The sequence below is a fragment of the Corvus moneduloides genome, chromosome 4 (genome assembly GCF_009650955.1).
Source record: "Corvus moneduloides isolate bCorMon1 chromosome 4, bCorMon1.pri, whole genome shotgun sequence".
NCBI lineage: Eukaryota > Metazoa > Chordata > Aves > Passeriformes > Corvidae > Corvus > Corvus moneduloides.
Genome location: NC_045479.1, coordinates 60725621 through 60748792, shown reverse-complemented (window position 1 = coordinate 60748792; position 23172 = coordinate 60725621). Strand labels below are relative to the sequence as shown.

General features: G+C 37.9%; 1 protein-coding gene across 2 annotated transcripts in view; it reads right to left on the bottom strand.

Annotated features, from left to right (window-relative positions):
• COG5 (component of oligomeric golgi complex 5) overlaps positions 1–23172 on the bottom strand; it is a 185334-nt gene that overhangs the window by 108953 nt on the left and 53209 nt on the right. For both annotated transcript variants that reach the window (XM_032106060.1, XM_032106059.1), the window contains exon 7: positions 1038–1168. In XM_032106060.1, coding sequence (XP_031961951.1) covers positions 1038–1168 — 131 coding nt within the window. The remainder of the gene's footprint in view (positions 1–1037; positions 1169–23172) is intronic.

Genomic DNA, 23172 nt, shown 5'->3' with positions numbered 1-23172 from the left:
GAGTTAGGATACAACCTGGCACCCTGTTAGTCAGGGTGGTGGTAGCAGTCTGGTAGAATGATGGCTGCAGTCCTCCCGAAGTGGCGATCCTGTAGAAAAAAGGGTCTGCTCCTCCTCAGAAGGTCCAGTGGTGGTTATGTGGCTCCTGTCCTCTGGAAATCCAGTGGGATGGATTGTCTCTGGTGTTCAGTCTCAGATTATATCCACGATGGGATGCTTGGTTCCTCCCTCTGGGTGGAGCATCTCACAATGGGGTAATGAGTCATGAGGCCAAGTGTTGATGAGGCTCATTAACAGAAGATAGTCCGGAGGGAGTTATCTCTGAGTCATGCGGCAGGACAATGATGGGCCATTAACAGAAAGATAGTCTGGGGGGAGGAGGCAAGGAAACACTGCCCCACCTGATTTCAACAGCTCATGAGGACGGTAATGGAATACACTGCAACCCAGGACAATTTTACAAAGGCAAGAAAATAGCACTAAAGATACTGCAAACAGTTAATAGACGTAGCCAAGTTACAAAAATGTAGATAATTACATTTAATATGAAAGAATGTAATTATGCATATTCATTCTTATTTCCCTACAGTGAATATTTACCTCGAACTTTAAGCAGCTCTTTAAAGTTTTAACACAAATCTTTTCAATATATTTTTGCACAGCTAAAATGTAGAAATCTTCCTACAGTCTTAAGAAACTGCGTTTTTCATATTTCTCTATAAAGCTCAACAACATGGGCAAAGCTGTATATGGTATTTAATGCACCAAGCTTTTATGACAGTGTTTAAAGTCTTCAAAGCAGCACCTACTTTCTTCCAAATTTCAGGATCAAATCCGGCAAAATTTTATTCCTGTAAATATTGCACAAGACCAGTTCTGTCAATTTCTTTGAATATTGTCACACGTAAGAATTTCTCACATAAGACTTTCTCTTGTTTAATTTACACTGGACAGTGCTACACAAAGCAAAAGAAATCAAGCTCAAGTTCTTGTACACGTCATTTTTGAAAGGAAGTAAAGAACAAAGTGTATTTTACCTGAGTCTCCACACCTTGTTCAAGCAACCTTTTAGCCTGGTTTTCCACCTCAAGACGAGCTCTTGCAATAAAAAGCAGGTCATTTTCAATTACTTCAATTCCAGATAGATCTATCCCTTGAGAAAGATAATCTATAAAAGCAACAAAACATTGATAAGCACGACACAGGATAATGGAACATTTTAAGCATGTTAAAACATTTCAGAGTTACAGTCAGTTCCAAGGGACATTTTTGTGTACAACACTTGACAATACAATACATCAAAATAATGTCTTATACCACAAAAACTGAAAATCAAAGGATTATTACTCAAGAAAACCTAGATATTGAATACACTGAATTTACTTCAACTTCTCTAGACCCAGAGGCTGCCAGAGAAGTGCAAAACATGAGTTCTAGGAGCTGCAGAATCAAAATCACAGGCCAAAAAGGGGCAAGAAGTCATATCCTTGTCCCAAAGAATTAACTAGATCATTAAACTTCTCCAACCAGATGTTCAAATAAGCAAAATTTGCTCTAAGATCTGAAATTAAAGATGCATTAAAAGGTTCAAATTATACTTCAAATATTTAAATGGCACTTCTAAACATCTGGGATCAAACACAAAAGAATGGCAAGAGAAGAAAAGAATACAGTCTTTTCCTTTTTAATCACAGAATCATCACAAAATTTATTACTAACATGGAAACCACCATCAATAGGGTAGCTACAGATTACTGGGCTCGACTGGCAACTGCAGCAATAAAATCTATTCAAATTCAACTTTTTTCAATGGCTTTTTTTCCCTCCTTTTTTATTTTTCTGGATTTAAGTCAACACAATTCCCAATGACTAGGTAGCCTAGGCCTTTACACTACTGCTTATCTCTAAGGCAATGCAGGACTACTCTCATTTACAGAGTTTTCAACATTTTGCTTAATCAAGCAGGTTTTCCCCTGCTTTTTTTGAAAGATCAAATAAAACTAACAAAATAATAGCCAAGGCATTTCACACAGTATCAGATACTTCCTTCATAAGATGATGTTCCACTATTTCCATTTATAAACAGCCCTCTATGACTTCCTAATAAAGTTATCTTCCTTTTAGTCCTCACAGTAAGTTTATTAAAGCACAGACTTAAACATTTTAACTAGGCTAACTGAACTTTTAAATCTTTGCCAAATAACCTTTCACTTTCGTAGCCAATTATTTTTGTTTATTCACAATAAACTAATCTAATTCTCAGATTAGTTTTAGCAATCACATGTTCACAACTGAACACAAAATTCCAAATGAATCATTTCACAGCTATGTAGAGAACATCCCTGCATCTGCATAAGAAAAATACCATATAAGAAATGAAAACAAAAAGCTTGCTGAAATACTGCATGAAGCTTAGTAAGGCATAAAGGAAATCATCTCTCTTAACAGTACAGTATGCAAATGCTTTCCTCTGCATGGGTTTGTTTAAAAATGGATCAGAGGGGTCAAAGGTCAGCCAAGCAGCAGGACAGCACAGGCTATTCATGAAGCCCTGCGTGCTGGTGTGTTTATAGAGCTGCTTTTGACATGGGCTACAGCAGCCACACTTACCCCTTATTTCCCTGCAACTTTTTGCTGTGACTAAGCTGCATCTCTACAGGTGGTCAGGCATGTGAACCCATTAAAACTAACATTAAACTCCCACAAGTTTCAATGAGCAAGTGTCTTGGATGTGAAGACTAGTTTTCTGACCCTTTTCTTCTAGCTGCACAGAAAAACTAAAGGAGCAATGCACTATCACAAATTCAATCAACTGCCATAGTAAACTCTGAAGAAGTTTCTTGCCAACGTGAGATTAAAAAAGGTAAATACTACCAAATATTTACATGTACCACAGATACAAGAACTGCTTGTAGTTCACTTGTGGCATAAAGTCATATTCTGGAAGCCCAGGCTGCTTAAACAAAACAAAATTAAAATATGGTTATGATCTCCTAAATCCAGAGAAAATCTGAGGAAGACGACTAAAAAAGGTACCATTTCTTCCTGCCGTGTTTTATCTCAAAATCTAAATTAAGTCACTTCAAGTGCTAAAAATCTAATCCTTCTGATGGTTTTAAGAAAAGAACAGAAAGACCATGCTGCTTTGGCTCCTCCAAATACCTCCATCTGTGTCTCAGACTGGCAGCCACCTCCTGCTAAACTGTTAAAACTGGCAGCTTTGTTCCAAATTTTCTGCAATCCTAACAAAATGTCTTGGGACGATGCATTTCAAAACAGTGGGCCTTTCTGTAGGTTCAGTGGCTAGCTGTACTTCTACAGATGCTCCTAGTTGCTATTCCAACAGTAAGGAAGCCCTAGCAATTACAGTTTTCAAAAGAAAAGCACTTTTCATAAGGACAGCAGGTCTATGTCAGAAACACCTGCAAGTGTTTTCCTGCCATTCTTATGTGAGAGCAGAAGCTGCAACACAGGTAGGGTATGTGCCTTTTGATAGTTTTTGTCATCTAAGCAGACAACACAATATTAGAAATCTCTACACTTGTGTGCTTTCAAGAGTGATGTTGCTATCTTGAACAACACAATGAAACCCAGCAGAAAGGCAGCTGACACAACAGCAGCCAGATCATACCCAGAATGCCTGTGCATTTCCTATCTGTTTTATTTAAAATATTGTAGAGGAACTCACACATTCCAACTGGTCAATTTTAGTTAGTTAAGAAACTCTGTCAAGTGAAATACAACAAAAATACAATAGGTTATTAATTACAGGGAGTAGCAAATGTAGGATTTTGCTTCAGGCACTTGTGTGATAATTATTTCTTGCCATGCACAGTCAGTCAATAACACTGTGGTCGTGATCAGAGGTGAGCGGGACATGGGCTGTAAGGTACTTGTGTCTTCTTGTCAGGAATTAAGCAAAAACAATGGCTCACCCCTCAACTGACATGGACTCTGGGGACTGGGGTCCAGTTTAAAGTGTGTCAGCTTTCCGTCTGCTTTAACCTTAAAGCTCTGGAGTAAAACTATTACTGTATTAACTCTAATAGATTTAGTGAGTATATATTTATAACTGACAACTCTCCCTTAAGAGATTTTAAAAGCACATATATAACATTTTGTTACCTTTGGGAAGACTTGTGCTTTAAACAAATTAGAACCTAAGTATCTTGTATCACCATGTGCCAGGGCTGGAGCAGCCACCAAGGCATCGCCCTCTCAGAAGCACCACATGCTGCTCCAGCCACTCCTCAGCACAGCCAAGGAGCAAATTAGAGGAGGGAGCTATAGTCCCGTAACCATTCCTCTACCTCTCATCCCTCTGACAATTCTACCTCTTTATATAGGTTCATGAACATAAAGGCAAATCCTTAACACTCTCATAGGGTATTGGTATTGCTTCCCTTCTATCACACCCTATTATGCTTAGAATGCACAGCTGGAAATTACTTTTTAAGAACTGAAAATACCGACTGCCTGCTGAATCCTTTTCTTGAACAAAAATATTATAGGTCAAGGCAGAATACACTAAGACCTAGGAATAAGTGACATTTTATAATCTACTTCAGCCTACCAAAGGGTTAGAACTTCGTATTTTTTTAATAAAAAAAAAAAAAAAATTGTCACTACAATTCTAAATTTTCTTGATTTACTAAACCTGAACAGCTTTTCTAATCTACTGGCGAGATGCTTCTTGAAAATGCATTTTTTAAACCAATATTTCTAAGATAGTTATGTAAGAGGAGAGTCATAGACAGAGACCAACCCAATATGCAGATCATCAGGCAGAAAAACAGTACTTTGAGCAACACGGTTAGCTTTCCTTAATCTAAATGACTCACCAACACAGATTCTTTCTATTATGTGATCTCATTTTTTAACCTCAAATATTCTTTGTGATAATACAGAATCAAGATAAAAAATTAAAACTTCCTGTAGGTATTAAAATGTTTTGGAACAGAAACGACTATGAAGCTCATCCCTATGAGCTCCACAAAAACTATATTACATTCTTTATATAGACTGAATTGATTTTGAGCTTTTGCTAGAAATTAGAGAATCAACAGAAGTCTACTGAGAACAATCAGCTGCACTAACAAAGAGTTAGTAAAGAAGACAGTAATAAACCAATGTGATTAAGCTGCATCCCTCAAGAGGCTACTTGAGTCAAAAGAGAAACTCTTCTGTGGTCTGAGAAGTAACCTCAGTGATAGAAATGATACCTTAGGTTTTAACTTTTATATTTTTCAAATTCTGTACTGCTTAATAATAAAGAGGGGGAAAGAAGCAAATTAGAACATCTGAAGTGGATTCCCCAGAAGCAAACACCTGAGATCTGCAGACACATAACTCCCCTCAAATGCAAGAATGCAATGACAAATTAAGAGGTGTTCCATGGGAGATTGGGAAGGGGGGGAGAGTATATTAATGGAAAATAACCTATTTCTGAAATTTTAAATAAAATCATAGAATGATAAAATTACAGATCTTTGTTTGACTGTTTGAGGAAGGTTTGAATTATTTCTCTTTCATTGATCATTTGGTTTACTTGGTTCTGCAGTCTTAGTTGCAGATAATATTGGTGATATCTGTACCCTAAGAAGACACTGCTATTTTTCCATAATGAAGAAAAATTACAATTTTTGAAGAAACTACTAATTTAAATTCCAAAAAGCCAATTCCAAAAGTCAGGTCTAAATGATACCCAAGAATTCTGCTTGGATTTAAGTATGTAGAAGACGAGAGGCTACATGATTTATCAAGAACTACTATAGAAGACTCATGTGTGCATTAGTAGAAGATGTTCATGAAACTGAACCTAAACTGCTACTGGCAATATTTATTTCTGTTATCTTCCATGGTCTTAAAGGAAATGTTAGTTACAGCACTAGCTATGGAAAAGGAAGGATATCCTGTTTGCCTCACTTGTATCTGAACCAATGACCCAGGATGCTGCTGGGCCCGAATATGTCAATTTGTTTGGTTTTGTCAATGCAGCTAATTTAAAACCAAAGCCCTTAAAACAGAGCCTGAGATCCCAATATCTCAGCAGAAGACCAATGCTCACCCTTTGGTGAAAGCAACCTAGAGTTCTACATTATATCTCTAGACTCTAGGTGGTATAGGCAAACACCCTAACTCAAAGAACAATAGTCTGCTGCTTGGAGACACTTAAATTTGCCATGCAATTGATGCATGGAGCAGGTGGGGAATAGCAAGAGCAGGCACATTTCTAAGTCTTCAGAGTGGAAGCTGATGCCTCCAAAAAGAACCTTTGCTCATGTTCTGTTTAAACCAGACTAATTCTCCACTTAGGCTGAAATGACTGCCACACACTCTGCACCAGGCACCAGAGTAATTGCTGAAGTAAGCCTTATATTAAGCCTTTAAATCAAGTGAAAGGGATTCCACTACAGGTACTATTAAACAATATCTTACAGCCATCTCATACAACTTGAGCTCTTCAGAAAAAGATGTTCATTCCTATCAAAACTGCATAGATTACAATGCCTTGTAAAGTATTCAAAATAAGAATGTAACTGCTGTATACTAGGTGCCATATACAATGTCATATATTTTAGATATACTTTACAAAATTGTTAATTTTGAAATTTTTTCTGCAGGTATTATTAATTCATTATTAAAGAGAAAGAAAAATTTATTTTACTAAATTCTAGTTAGTTACAAAATTCTTGGTATCCTTCTTTCCTATTCCTACAGGGCAAAATTCCTGCAAACATTTTTTCAGTGAAATAACAGAGAAAAAAATCTGTGTCACTACAGTGCCATTAAGTTCCTATGAAATCCGGTCCTTATTTAAGCAATTTCTACCATCTTAAAAATTAACTACTTGTATGCATAATACATAAGATTTCAGTTTTTAGCTGTTTGAGCAACATTAAGTAAGCCAAAACTGTCCTGCTGGAGACAGAAACTGAGTGGGGCCCCTTGGCTCTGTATTTCTGTTTGTTTTCTCAGACAGCACATTAACACACTCTGTTTAAGTCCAGAAAAGGAAATAGAACATACTAGACAACCAGGTATAGTTTCTGATAGATGTCCCTAATGAAGGGGAACATAAAGACAGAGCAAAGCACTTCTCAGCTTTTCATTTCAATCCAAGACTGTTTTCATTTTAAAGAAATCAGGCCAACAGTACCAAAACCAAACTGGTGGAAAGCATACAAGTCAAAGAAAGCAGAACTTGAACTGCTCATTTAAACACAGACAATTATCTTGTATTGTAAAACAGATGTGTCATGTACTTTATATTGTTATAGAATGGTTTGGTGAGAAGGAGCCTTTAAAGAACATCTAATTCAACCCCTCTGCATGGGCAGGGGCACCTTCCATATCATGTTGCTCAAAGCCCTGTTCAGCCTGACCTTGAACACTTCCAGTGATGGAGCATCACCTTAGCTGATCAAAGCTTTACTTCAGAAGAAAACAGAAAATGCAACACTAATTCAGAAGCCATGTAGGTATGAAAAAACTGAACATTTTCTAGAATGTTAAAACAAAGGGAAAAGTTTTAAGTGTAAAGCCAGATTGGAATAAGAAAAAATGGAGTGTCATCCTGCACTTGGGATCAGCTTTGTTTCTTCCAAAAGATTGTTCCTGATTTTTTTTTGTAAAATATGGTTTATGTTAAAATATTTAGTAGTGCTTTAATAATCATCTATGTCCAATCCTATCTACAGAGGAGACCTGCTGTTTCTCTCCAGACTGCATGCAAAAATATAAAAAAACACACCCTGAATTGAGAACAATTATGGGGGAGCAGTGAGGAAGACTGACTAGCTATTTTTAAATTATGTTAAAACTGCATTTAAGTTGTCTTGATGGAAGAGTTAATTCCTACTGCTCTCTGGGCTGGAAATCAGATGCCACGCAGGATCTGGAACTGATGGAAATGAGTTTGATATCTATTTTTATCATCATCACTGACTTAACAATGAGCACCAAATTTTGGAGACATTCCTGTGAAAATGCCATGATTCAGAAAATAGCTTAACACACCAAGACAAACACTACTTAGGTCTAATCACAAGTTATACCACACGACTCCCACACTCACTTAGGCCTAAAGCAAGAGTTGTTGAACTCCTTTAAGGTTCCCCCTCCCACGCACCATTAGATCTCCCCCATTCCTCCCCCTCACCCTTGAATACAAACTCACAACCTTACTTCACCACGACCTACTAAACCTGCTTTCTATTTTGCCCTCCGCTGCCTGGACTGCCGACTCCACAGGGTGCAGGCAGCAGCCCCACATCCAGCTGGTGGCTGTTTAATGCCATTGTTAGTAACCTGGGTGACAGGACAGAATTAACCCTCTGTGAGCTTATGGGTGACAGCAATCTGAGGAAGTGCTCAGCACCCTGGAGAGCAGGGCTGCCATTCTGAAGAACCTTAGCAACCTTGAGATGAGGACAGACAAAAACATTATGAAGTTCAACAAAAGCGAATTAAGCCCTGTTCACCTGGGATGGCACAGCCCTGTCCACACAAGCAGGTTGGGTGCTCACTGGCTGGAAAGAAGCTTTCAGAAACAGACCCAGCAGACAGAGAATTTAACTTAAACCAGCAGCACATCCTTGAGGCAGAGGCAGCCAGCTGTGTACTGGACTGGGTGTACCCAGCAGGTTGAGGGAAGTCATTATTCTTATTATTTGGCATTTGTAAAGCCGCTGTACTCCATGCCTCCCAGTAGAAGAGAGACACTGACAAATTAGTCCAATAGGGAACCACCACGACAGGGGACTGAAGCATGTGAGTGTGAGGAGGGGCTGAGAGAACTGAGTCTGTTAACCTTGAAAAGAGATGGTTAAGAAGAGATCTAACTGCATCTTCTGCTACCTGACAGACAGACATTTCCCAGAGGTGCACACAGATGGGACAAGAGGCAAGAGACACAAGCTACAACATAGGAAATTCTAGTTAGACATGGGGGGAGAACACTTTACTTATGGTTCTGTACACTTTACCCATGGAGGATATTAACCTGCAGAAATGCACACATTGTATTTTAATATAATTACAATTGATAAACTGTGAAACATTAGGATCTAGAACTTGAAAAACCACCCTAAGCTTCTTAAGCCTTCCCTCAAAACAGGCTGATTTTAGAAACTTCCTTAAGAGCTCCCAAAACATTTTTAGTAACTAAAACTGCATATTTTTCTAAATTCTCTGTGATAAAATACTCATACAGAATTGTAACATTCATGCCATTCAATAGTACTTGGGTGGAGCTGAAACCAATTTCAGCCCAAGTATTCTATCTGAGCTATGGCCTAGAAATCAGAAAATATTCAAAAGAAAATTTCTTATACCAGTGGCCATAAATTACAAGCATAACAGGTCTGTAACATGAAACAAAAGTTATAATCATGGAAACAAACCCAGTTATCTATATAACTTAGAAAGTCCACATTTTATTCTGACAATTAAGAGTGTTCATTAAAAATAAACAGAAAAACCCCCACTTCTCCACAATAAAATCATTGAAGTTTAATTTAGACACTGCACAGATAAGGAACTGCTCTTCAGATGCACATGGACTTTCAAAATCAAATTTATTCTGGCAACAAAACAATAATACCTCTAAAAGTCAATATTCCTCTTGGGCTTTTTTTGGAGCAAAGTAAAAATAAAACATGTTGCCAGTAAAAATCTAGTTGTCCTATTTCAGTTTTGAACAGATTTCATAGCATCATGGATGCAAAGCAAATGTACAGCATGTGTGAAAGAGATGAAAACAGAAAAGGGGACAGAAAGGTATAATATGGGACAGGAGAGAGATGTAGCCCAAGTGAGGCATTACAGAAGAAATGAACTTTAGCTTTGAAAGAGAATAACAGAATGCTCAAAAATAACAGACAGGAAATTATGAAGGAATGTAGTGAAAGAATACAAATACAGATCAGTTCATACAGTTTGGTCTTATTAATCTGTAAGAATAATTTAGTGCCATCATACGCTTTCCACCTTGTCAAGTTCCTTCCCACCCCCACCTAAGCCCATAGCTTTGCACTGCTTGCTCATTACCACGCCAGTGGTAATGCTCATTTCTGCTCAAATTTCAGGAGAGCATTCAAACCTGGAAAACAAAGAGGCGAACAAAGCTTGTGTTTAATAAGTTTCATACAGACAGTAAACAGGATTTTTACTGTCTCGAAAATATTTCTTAACATCTCAACAGGTGAACAATAAGCAGTCCTTGAAATGGAGCATCATATCAGTATATAAAATGAAGCAGGATGAAAGGAATGTACTCTCATATTTACCAGAGATATTGCATTGAATATATCTTAAAACTGCACCAAAAACCCATGTAAAAGAAGTATGCCCTTCCAAATGGAGTGGATTAAGTAAACCATCTCCTTCCTGAACTAGGAAACTGAGATAAAGACTCATCTAAATGAAGGTATATGAGCTTGGCTGTCTTTTGTTTGCCTAAGTTAGTGTCATCACTAAAGCCATGAAAGCCAGCAGAATAGTTATGAGCAGAGAGATGCAAAATATAACCTAAATTTACATGTTGGCCTGAAAATACAAGTCTTTTTGGCAGCTTTTACATATTATTAGTATGTTATCATTCAATAGCTAAGTAGAATTTCTCAATATAGAGCATTATGTAAACGTGCGATGATTCAGTTTCCATCAGTACCATCCCATGTTGCAATAAACCATGCAATGATAAAAGAAAATGAAAGAAAATGATCATGTGTCTCAAGAATCTTAGTCAAAAATAACTTCTTTCAAACATCCCACCAGTTGCTGAGAAGGCAAAGATGGCTGACTCTTCGCTGAATCACTGCCTTTGAAGGAGGGCAGGGGAGATTTTGGTTAATTTGTGAGTTTTAATTCATGATGTTAATGGTTAATGACCTAATTTTTGAATACTTTACACCTGGATACAGGTATACATGGACAGGCACAGACTTACAGGTCTACAAGTCTACAATTACCATACTGAACTAGCTAGTTTGCACTTAATTTTTTTCTTTTTGGTGAGATATATCCTACATTTTTTGAGTTTATACCATTATTTTTGCACTAATATGTGAATCCAAAAATGTAGCTTGCCCATGAGAGAACACAGGTAGTTTCTAACATACACTTGTAAATGCCAGGAGACGCTTTAGGATCAGTAGTGCTACAGTGCTATACAAAGTAATAAAAAAAAATCATGCTATCTTGGCCCCTGCATAAGGGGGAATACTACTTTTTTTCTTTACTACATATGTATAAGCTGCAAATATTTCTTTCATATTCCTCTCTCCTTATGGGTCTCTCCTGCCTCTTTTCAACACCCACCATTCACCCTTTCATACTTACACCTTCAGGAAAACACTTCTGCAAAAGCAGAACTGCATTTTCTTTAGTAACAGCTGGGTTAACTCCCTCGGTACTTTAGAATATACATGATTTTTGTCTTCAATAAATGCATGTTTAATTCCTCCCACCTCTCACTTGCCATATCATCAATAACTTCCTGCAACTGGCTGCAGATTTACCTGTTTTTATTATCTTTAGAGTCAACAGATGTTGCATAGGCTATAAATCACACAGGTTTTATGAATCTCAGATACTTTGTAGCAGAGCAAAATGAACCTTGTGTCATACAGAGTGTTTCTGTAGACATGTTGAACAACTGCAAAATTTTAAAACCTCTAGAAATGTATCTTATCTCCTACAGCAAAGCCCTTTTGAAATTTAGAGATCAGCCTATGGCAGAAATCTGCCCAGTCTGCCAGAATTCTTGCCAATTCTTCTAGCAATAATAAAACTTATCAACAGTACTAAAAAGATGGGCAAGAAAAGAATGTTGTTTGAAAGCCAAACTGAACCTAAGAGTGTTCATATTCCAAACACTTGCATTTGAAGTTAGCCAGCACAGATGCCTTTTGACCTTTCAACTGAAATAGTATTTAACCATAATACAGACTGACGGCATTTGCCTGTGATGATTCTTTAATACCTTCTATTTTGTACAATTTGGATAGTGAAACTGAAAAAAGAAGTTTTAAAACCTTTCTCATCCCCTCTACAACATTCACTGCAATTTGATAAAAAAGCTATCTAGATAGAAATTGATAAACTATTACTCTCACCCTTAGCACTTAATGTGATGTTTAGCTGTACCTGCACTAACAAGAACACAAGGAAGCTGAAGGAAATGTCACATCCCCCCCAGCCTAGCCCACATGAGCTGCTCCACAGTGTTCACCACAGCCTGCAAACCTAACACATCACACACTCAAATCATTGCCCAGCTACGAACACCAGTGGAAGGGAATTAGAGCAGCCTACCTGCACAGTTGCTCCTCAAACACAGAACAAAAGGGAGCAATTGCCTAAAGCACACTCCAGGACTGCCTTTACACAGCTGTGGCACATACCTTTCCTGCTACCTGTAAAAGTTCTTTGGCAACATAAATGAACAAGTATGATCTATTGCTACTTTCATGTACACTGACCACGGTTCTCTACAAAAAACACATAGTGTTAAAATTAGGAAGCTCATGCACGTATGAAGATAGAAAATTACCACATACTAAGATTTCACAAAAATGTACTCATCTTCTCAAGATGACTAAATATCAGTGTAAACAGAAAGTGAAGCCATTGTTTTTATTCTATTATTTCAAAATGGATAAAAAATGAAAAGCTAAGTCTTCTCAAATACAGTACCGATGACACATTTGAGTTCTATTATCATTAATGTCACAGAGATACAAAATTAAAAATCAGTATCTGTTGTAGCCTAGTTCAAAGTAATGAGCTAAATGCTACAAATATAAATCCCTTTTTTTTAAAGTTTGCATATCCAAGGAAGAAAACAGTAGTTCAAGCAAGTCTTTCAGTCATTAAAGGCACAAATTGCTAACAGATGGGTGAAAACATCTAATTTAGTGAGTAACTGTTATTAAATAAATAATGCCGATATTTTCTTTGTAGAATTTCATAATTATCTATGAGCCAATGATTGTTACCTACATCTGTCAGCCAATTGTATCTAATAATTAACACAAAAGAGTTGAATGGACAAAAAAATGTACTGCTTGAAGAATAAAATACATTTAGCAATTTAATACTTAAAATAAAATTGAGAAAACATACATACTCATTGTGTACTCATGATTCTATAGTAATTTTTATTACAGTTCTAATTCTAAATAATATTTAGTCTGATAACAGATTTTTCTCAAGCCTTACAAAGCATAATTTGTGAAATTTACTGCTGATAGTTTTGAATAATTTTAAGATAGGAAAGAAACAGAATCTTCTCTAAAAGAAACATTATTATTGTTTAAATTAAACACCTTTTCCTTCAGGAGAAAAAAAATTAGGGAAAACCCAATTTCTCAACAGTATATACTAAGCTTTCTAACAGGAACCCAATCCTGAAGAAATTATTACACTGCACCACAATTAAGACTCACATTTTTCCAACATCCAGAAAGTGCATTATGCCAAGCAAAAATAAAACAACAACAAAGAAATCAAAAACTGAAAATAACTCCAGCAGAAAGTTAAATGGAGATTATCAAGGTTCTTCAAAATTAATGATATTGATACACTCAAAACTATTTATCACTGAAATGCTGAAAATCAAGAAGCAGCAGCAGCAAAGAGTCTTGACTGGAAACACAACAACACATGCAATTCTAAAATGTAAAACTTATTACTGTCAAATACACATCTCTGGGATATCGCAGCAAGCAGTATATAATCTCTATCAACAGATCCTAAGAGATAAACTACTAGACGAGCTGTGGTCTTCGCTATTTGCTTCAAGGACTTGATTTCGCCCTCAGGTTAGCCAAGCTCCTGCCAAGCTCCAAGCTCCTTCCAACACAGGATGCTGAGCCCAACGCATGGACAACTTGGAAAGTAGAAGCTCCATGGAGAAACAGTTTATGGTTTAGCAATATTATGAGCTAAAGTATTGTGAGTACTGTTACGTTCAGTAATCCCCACTTTCTGCTTCTTTTCGTTAACTATAAAATAACTCCTGGAACCCATGGAAACATTTAGCAATCACTGCTTCCCGTGGCAACTGAAACACACACTGCATGGGGCAGCAGCTCTGGGGTGTGAACCTGCAATCTGACAGTTTCAGTCAAAGCTTTTTCAGGCTTGTAATGGAAGAGGGTGACTGTTCATAGTGTCCCTTTTCTCCTCCTACAGCATTCCATAATCATAATTGCCCCTCAGCCATTTTAAACTCATTTATAGGGGGTGACCACTGACAGCTGACTGGCCTTTCCACCCTCGCCCTATCACAGGAGCCATGTGTTTCTTCATTGGATAATCTTGGGATTAGCAAGTAATGGATTTACCAAACACTACACAACTAAGTCTCTGGCACAAGAATGCCAACAGAGAGTTACTGACAGACAGCAAGCATACTCCCTAACCACAGCAGAGCCAGCATAGTGCTGAGCCTAAGCCTGACCCCTCTGGGTACTTTATGACCCTAAAAACCATACAGTGAAAGAAGTCATAAGTTCTACCTACTGGGAAAAACAACAAGTCCGCGACCATTCTATCAAGTAAAACTTTAGATTCACTTAATTTATTTTATGACCTTCTTTGCCATTTTATTTGCAAACTAAGTATGTGAAAAAGGACTTTCTTGTTAGAAAAAAATACACAAGGAAAGCATTGCAAGATGAACATTTGTAGAAACTTATGAAGTCTTTGGGTACAGCTGCAAATTACTTTCTGTGTGTTTGACCCTCCAAAAAAAACCAACACAGGTTAAAATAAGAGAAAAATCAGAAACAGCCAGTCAGGGAAAAGTTAAAAGTCCTAAATTCAGAAGTACATCACACAGAGACCCATGTGAGGAACCTTGCTTTTACGGCTGGAAATGGCCAGAAAGTATGGCAGTAACAGTTGCTCTAGGATATTGGCTCCCCAAAACCAACTTTCACTAAAGCAGCCACAGGCACCAGTAACCAGACAGTCTCAGTTAAGTTTGGCTTGATTGCAATGCCCTTTAGAAGAGGAAGCAGTTTGGTTTTGGATGCTTGTGTACTTATTGGATTGCTGAAATGGTGAGGAAGTGGCAAACAGCATGAGAAGGGCCCATAAGGTCTCCAAAAGCATCAGCAAGACAGCAGCACGCTGGGGTCAACACTGGTCAGTCATTCTCAGTACAAAAAACTTTTTCCCAGGCTTGAGAGACTGAAATACTGAAAATTCCCAGCTACTGAGCATCTTAAATGAACATGGCTGTCTCAGTACTTGCATCACAGAAGACCTGCAGCATGGCAGAATGGACAGAGCTCGGTGACAGCCACTGCAAATTGCCGCTTGCAGCAGGACTCTTCCCACCATGTGAACCCTATTACATCACTACTTTATATCTCTTTCTGTTTTCTGATCCAATTAAAGTCACTGCAAGTAATTAAAAAGGCAGGATTAGCTGACTGCATTTCAGGAGACGTTACACAGATCATATTTGTAAATAAAATGGCTTTTTAGGACTGTCTGAAGTAGAGGATCCTGGCAGAGGCTCGTGTTAGCAGTGACCTTTGAGAGGCAGAGTTGCCCATCAGATTGGCAGCCCTGGGTCCTCCTGTGATGGCCAGCACAGCCACCAGCAGGCTGCTGGGACAGCTCCCATGGATCTCAGCTCCTTCACTCTCCGAAAGCAAGCACTGCAGAGCGAATAAAACTCCAGGACTACAAGAGTACAAGTACTCCAGATTTAAAAGAACTTCCATTTGATTTATACAAATGATCTAACAATGAAAAGTGTAGTGTCTGCAAGGCACTGACTTTTTTTAAAATCCACATATTTATGCTATCATAAATGAGAATTCAAAATTAAATGCATTTTATAAGACATTTCAGTAACTGGTTGGAAGCAGCTATTGCTTCCTATTTAAAGGAAAAATATATTTTGATTATGTCGTATTATGTTATGAAATAGTTTCAGAGGGAAAAGCAAGAAAGGCCTATTTGTCACAAACTGGATGAAAACTGGACTTCAAAATGTCAAACCTTCCCAGAAAGCAACAATTCCAAGTTTTATCTAACTCTCCTGAAGGTTCATTTTCAACCACAAAGTTAATTATGTTTGATCTGAATTCAGTGAGCGGCGCTAGGGATCAAGGCAAATTGCTGGAGTAAGGGGAAATCAGGCAGGTCTTCAAAGTCATTCTAGGTAAGACAGAGCACTCCTTAGGAGCATAAGGTTTCAATAATAAAATTTTGTATTTGATAACAGGAAATAGGAAAATAATTTCATTGGCTCATTTAGAGAATGCCAGTTTTCCATCATCTCATATACAAGTAGTGGCTTGTAAGAAGAAAGGAAAATAGAAGACGGGTTGATGGGTGGATATTTACAAATAATCACTCAAAGTTCATATGCCACAAGAAATGACAGAAAAATTTTGTATGAAGTCTGTTGCAAGGGTAAAAATAAGCAGAACACAATTCTCATTTTAGAAATAGAATGAGGCGAAAAAACTGAAATTGAGCATCATAGGCCCTGCAGCAACTGTGTGGGGGATGTCTGTGCAGACTGACAAAGGGAATCATTTAAAGTTAATAAAATACACAAACCACCAAAAGTACATTTCTGAGAAAAGTAAAAACAGGAAAAGAAAAAAACACCTCCTTGGTTCTTGATAAAGCAGAACATTTCAGAATACTTCTCCATGCTTCATGTCTCTGAGGAGACTAAGTACTGTTTGCATGTATGTTCTTCATTCTACCTTCACTCTCCAAGTAATCGCTCATGCTGCTGTGAGTCTGTCTCTCTCACTCTTTGCCCCAGGTAAAACTGGAAAATATGGTGCATAGTCAGGAAAGAGGAAGCAGAACATGGAGAGGTGGAGAGAGGGATCTAACCCCTCTTTCCTTCCCTAGAAAACATCAAAGGGAAGCATCATCAACAATAGAGTTAAGAGCTAAAAACTGAGTCAGTCCTGAAGAAACCATGGCATAGTTCTACTGTTTTAAAAGAACATTGGTATGCATGTTTTACTGTGTTCTCTATTACTGAACTTTTACAGAACCCTTGCTCTGCATTCACCAGGTTTTCAGAGTCTGAAAACTAAATGGGATCTATAAAGTTCAGGTTCTCAAACTTTATCATAACATCTAAAAATGTGGAAATACAAAAAAGTAGGATGAGATTTTTCAATCCTACATTGCCACAAGCTAGCAATACAGTCATGGAGGCATAGTACTGACTTGCCCTTTCCAGAGAACATGCAGCAGCTGAGACAGATCTTCAAAGGCATTTTTTTAAAAAACAGGGGCATGGTGGAGGAGTCTGGGCCTGATAACAAAGGATGCTATAGTATCCCCACTTTCGAGTGATATGTTTTATGGAGAAAGGTTAAGGAGCTGTTTTTCAGCTACACTTCTCTCACTGCCTCCTCCTGAAAGCGATCGCTGCTGGCTCCCCTCCAGCGAGGGCTTGAGAGGAATCAAACGATTCGCTGGTGAGGACTGCACAGAGAGCTTGCAGGCAGAGGCAAGACAGACAGCATCCTAATGGGGAAAAAACTGCAGACCAGAGATTTCTCTCACATAAGGGAAAACATGCTGGAGACACTGAAAGGATCTGAGAATTACTGGACATTGGAGGACTAAATTACAGGATTCTCCAATCCCCTTTCACACAGGGAGGACAGAGAAAAGAAGAACCCCAAATCTGCATACACCTTTTATCAGCACTCCAGTAAATCACAGATCCAAAAAACTTCCAAACCTTTCTTGTCAGAAGGATTTTGCTTTGCAAATGTGTTTGGAAATTGGTAACTACCTGACTCATTTCCACCACAGAAGAGTTATTTCATGGTGTATTGCTTGTCACCTGTTATCAACAGTATCCTTTGAACCCGGTTTGAGACTACAGAGCACAATATAAATCTGCCACAGCTTTTTGGCCCTTCCTGCCAAGTACTTGCTCATACTCTGCAAAATTATGCAGACTATTAACCTTACATAAATTTTAAAAGTCTGGGTCTTCCCAAAGAACATGCAGAGGGCAGACTCATAGAAATTCTTAACAGCAGTGACCAGGACCAAAACAGACAAGGAAGAATCATTAAAACTTCTGCCTGAATTCAGGTACAGAAGTGCTGTACAATTCCTGTACAAGAAAATGTACTGAAACAAAGTCCATGAAAAACAAAGGGTGCTGCAACACCTTAATAACTCTACAAAAGGTCTCTAGGTCTCTTGGAAGGAGAGACATAAACCTTAAGTCTCTCTGCTTCATCATCTGAAGCTGAGCATTTACAACAAAGGGAAAGTACAGCTCTTTCTCGATTCAGAAATAAATTTACCAGATAATCCTAAATATTTCAGTATGAAAGAGCATATCAACCCTAACAAACTTTTTATCTACAGCACAAGGTTCCTAGAAGATTCAAAAGTAGTTACTGTAAGATTTATACTAAGTTAAATATTAATGTAAATATTTCTAAGAACTCTTAGCTTCTAGTTTCAATTTAATTATTTTATAGACTTACTTAATATGTTATTGCTTAATGTGCTTAAAATGTTTTGACTAGTTCAGTCAATGTTGAACAAAGAAAAAAGAGTGCAAATGATTTAAGAAGACTGTTCTTCATCTGGAAACAGTTTTCCAACACACAGTGATAGGTTTTCTGCCCATCTGTTAAACCAGCCCCATCAAATTGTTTTGAGGACAAAAAAAGGGGATAGAAAAAAAAGACTCACAGTATTCATCATGATTCACCCAGTATTTTTCACTAGCTTTGCTTACTAAAGTGTAACAAAGTTGATTCTATATTCTATTCTTAATACATATTAAGTCCAGCTCTAGATCACAAACTTTTCTTAGTGTACCATCCTGGCAATGAAGCGAAAGGTCTACAGCACTTTTATGCCAAAAAAAGCTTAAGTGTACAAAAGGGCTTCTGCTGGTGCACTGTATCCCACTTCACTCCAGAGCTAATGCAGGCTGACTCGGCAAAAATGCATTTACACCATTATGTGTATGCTGAAAGGAGGATCTGGAAGAGCCGTGACAGCAAAACTTCTGTCATGCAGCCCGGACCGAAGCCACGCAGGCACCTCAGCACCGGCAGAGCACAAGGCTGGGGCATGTGGCACGAGGCTCTGCAAGAGGCACCTGCTTGGCTTTCCAGCCAGTGCCCTGAGCACGCACCGCCAGGCACACAGCGAGCTGAGAATTAAGAATGATGCTGTCACACAGCACTGCATGGGCTGCTGCTCAGCAAAAGTCTATTATAAGCAAGCTGATCTTCAGCACAGCTCACACTGCAATCAAACTGCTCTGCCATGAATTAGTATTTCCCCAGTTTTCAGACTAAACAAGCAAACAAACAAAATAAACAACAAAACCCCCAAACAAACTACTGAACAATACACGACGTTTTGAAACAGAGATACTGAGTGTGTGCAACCTTCTCAAGTAAGGCAAATCATTCAATGTGGGACACTTGGATATAGATAGTTGCCTGGTTCTGTAGATGAGCTATTTTTCTCTTAATGGCAGTAACAGTAAATGAACTCAGTATGTTAAAAACAATGTCGCAGCAAGCAAAAATAATTCAAACCCAATTCAAATTGCTCCAAAAATGATTGTATAGGTCTCATAAAATGAAAGTGCATTAAATAAGCAGGAAAGATCAATAAGACCAAGAAGTAACTGCATATTGATCAAGGAACAAAACCGCAGGTAATTGTCTGATGCTTCACCCCAATTCACTGCTTCTCCTCATACAGCAGGGCTCCTCTCCATGAATCCCTTACACCCTGTCCCAGCAACTAGACAAACTGCCACTCTTGTTCTTCTCCCATCCTGTAAGTTTTAAAAATAGTGTTAATACTTACATTAGATGTACTATATTTCTACTGGTTTATGACACTAAGCCCTAATTTTAAATTCAAAAAGTAACAATAGGTGCTTGGTGGATGGATGAAGGATGGAATTTTAAGTCAGCTTTTGACAGAAAGGGGATAGATTGTGCTGCAAAAACAGCTAATGAAGTATAAAAGAGTTTTAAAAATACAGAATAATGAAATCACAATAAAAATGTCAAGGAAAAAAACTTTACTAAAATTTCTTCAACATACTATGGTCACAGAAGGCTTCCAGCTCAAATATGAAAATGGTTGGAAGGCTTAAGGACTCTGCAGATCATGGGATGGAATAAACTCTACAAAGAGAGAAACCAAAGATGAAACCATTCTTTTACGTGGGAAGGCTGCTCTGCCATTGACTCTTATCATTCCAGTTGTTCAGGGTTTGTCTTTTGCTTTTTACCTTTTACTTGATTTTTTTTATTAAAATGTATTAAAAGGCCTACAGAATTCAATAGTGTTAACACATTTATGCTTTATCAGACATGTAACCTTATGTAAAAAAATCAAATGAGTTTATTACCTTTTATTAAACTCTTTCCCTTAGTAGTTACAAAGAATGACATAAAGAATGTGCAAACTTTGCTAGCAAAATGGCTGTGGTCAATTCTTGTCTCAGAATCCATGCAAAATTAATTACTTTAATATTCTCATCCACACTTAGAAAAATGTATTTAAAACCCTAACAGATACCATGGCAATCTCAATCCAAAGCATGCAGATTACACCAATAGCTATGTGCAATGTCAAAGAAATGCTATTACAATAGACATAAAGCAAAAATTAATTGGCAAAACTTATTTCCAGGAGTACTGCTTGGATTTCTGATAGTGTCTTTTACTTGTTATGTCCCAGGAGTGACACCTATGCAAGGAACAAGCACCTGTGCACGGCAGAGGTGCAAGGAGAAAAGAATCATAGGAGAACAATTTATATCAATTAACCAGAGATGGAAGTCGGTCTTTAATCCACTGTGTCTAGGAAGCTTCATGTTAAAGCAATAAAAAACAGAACTCTGTAAAGTTTTGGGTTGTATGGACATCAAGTTTTCACTATCTTACTCAATTAGTATCTCTTCTGATTTCTATTTACTCAATAACTCATTAGAGCTAATTAGCACACGCCTACAACATATAAAGAAGTTAATGCAAAAATTAGTTGTGGAAAAAGCACTCAAAAATTTCAAAGCAGAAATACGAATTCTTTAGAGAACAGAGTTGAGCAGAATAACAAATTTGGGAAGAAAAAGTGTCAGATTACGTGGTATTGAAACAAGTACCTTCAGTAAGGATAAACTGTGTGGGGGAAAAGTTTTCAAATGGCAATTAGACAAGTTCAGATTATTCAGATAATACTTGTTATCAGCTTTTTTCAAATGTTCAATCACTGCCCTTCACGAAAGAGCTTAGGTGGCTCCTATGTATATTCATAGTAATTCACTTACTTAATTCAGCTATTTGCTCATGTTTTAGAGGAAGAGGGATTGATTACTTGGCATAGGAGAGGGATAATGATAGTGCCTTACAAGCCAGTGAAGAGCAGTGGTCACTAACCCCTGGAGCAGTCCCAGTCTGTGGGGCAATGATCAGCGCTCACTCCGCGTCAGATGAGCCAAGCTCTCACAGCCTGGGCCCAGTCCTACACTCGGCACTGAGGCTTTACTTGCCCCCGTAGCTGTGCAGGTTATTAAATGATCCAAGTGCACAGATCTCATCAGGATTAGGCCTCCTATGCTCTTAACTGCTCCTAGGAAACTATCCAATACTCGTGTATCAATTCCAAGTATTGATCCAGTAAATTTTAGCATGCTGGTTGCAGAGTAGAAACAAAACCCAGCACTATCCCCTTCCCTAGGGAGTTGGTTTTTTTTCATGTATAGCTTTCGTTTCTCCAAGCAGATAAAAGCCTTTACTAATCAGTCAGGGCTATATTCAGTAAATGTAAACATTACAGATAAGTATTCTGGTGAAATAATCTTCTTAAATTCTATAAAAATGTATTATTCAACCAAGGAGGATTCCCTTCTCCACTCCAATTACACATACCTAACACAGGTGACTTTTTTTTTACTCTAGAATTTTATTATGAGGGTGGAAGGGGACAGGGCAAAAGACTTCTACGGAGAACAGGTCAGGAGTAACACTACTGGCCATGAAGGTTAGTGCAAAGGCAAGAGAGCACGACAAACATCAGGACGTGGCAGAAAGGATGACAAGAACATCAGGTAAATAGCAAGCACCGCCACCAAGAAACTGAATATAAAACTTCAAAAATTACGGTAGATGCCCATTATAGAATAATTTTAATGAACTTGCAAAGACAGTATTTCAGACTAATTTAACCAAGGAAAACTAAATGAAATCTCCCTGAAATAAAATAGGCTATACAGATGGAAGTCTAGTACTGTGGGTTTTGCCTTTGGGAGTTGCAGCCTGCACAAGATTCTATTCTTTCATTACAAATCTGTTGTGTGGGGGGCAGAGGAGGAGTAACTGTGTTACAGGGATAAAAAGAATAGCACAATTGTTGTAAGAACATCTAGTTTTCTCTATGTATTTCTATCCATCACAATCCATCCTGAACTTCACATCTATTTTTTCTCATTACCTTACCCTATACCATGTCAGTAAAGAATATTTTAATGCTGGAAGGGAATCACTCCATAAATAAAAGTCCCTGAACAGGACATCACAAATTCATTAGTGAAGATCATTAAACAGCATTCGTTTTAAGAGAACAGAGAAAAACAAAGAGAGCTGATCAAGCTCCATCAGGAGAGTGAGGAGGACTGGCAGGAATAGCAGCTGTGCTCGAGCTCAGATTGGATTCATGTTGGCAGAACTGTGAAATAAAGCCTACAACATACTGTGCCTTTATGAATCCTGCTTTCCCAATAAAAGGCATCCAAGGAATTTAATGCTTATGTTTTGCCTTTCATAGGCTGTTTTAGTTAGGATGGCTTCTATACAACTGGATTTGTAGAAGTCCAAGATGCAATTATTTAGACACGCTGCTCCTTCGAATGGTGCCCTCTAACAGATACACTAACACAGCCTCATTCATCTGAGTACCTCCAAGTGCTTCATAAATGCCAATTGAACAGATGCCACAAATCTGAAAAACATTACTGCCGGAAAATTTTCTGCTATCTGACTTGGTTACAATAGTACGTTTTATTATACAGTAGAAAAGATCAGTGCAAGGAGAAGAGTTTAAGCTATACATTTAACAGCATTTTCCCGGTATCAATTTTAATAATACATTTTTCACAGTCAATTT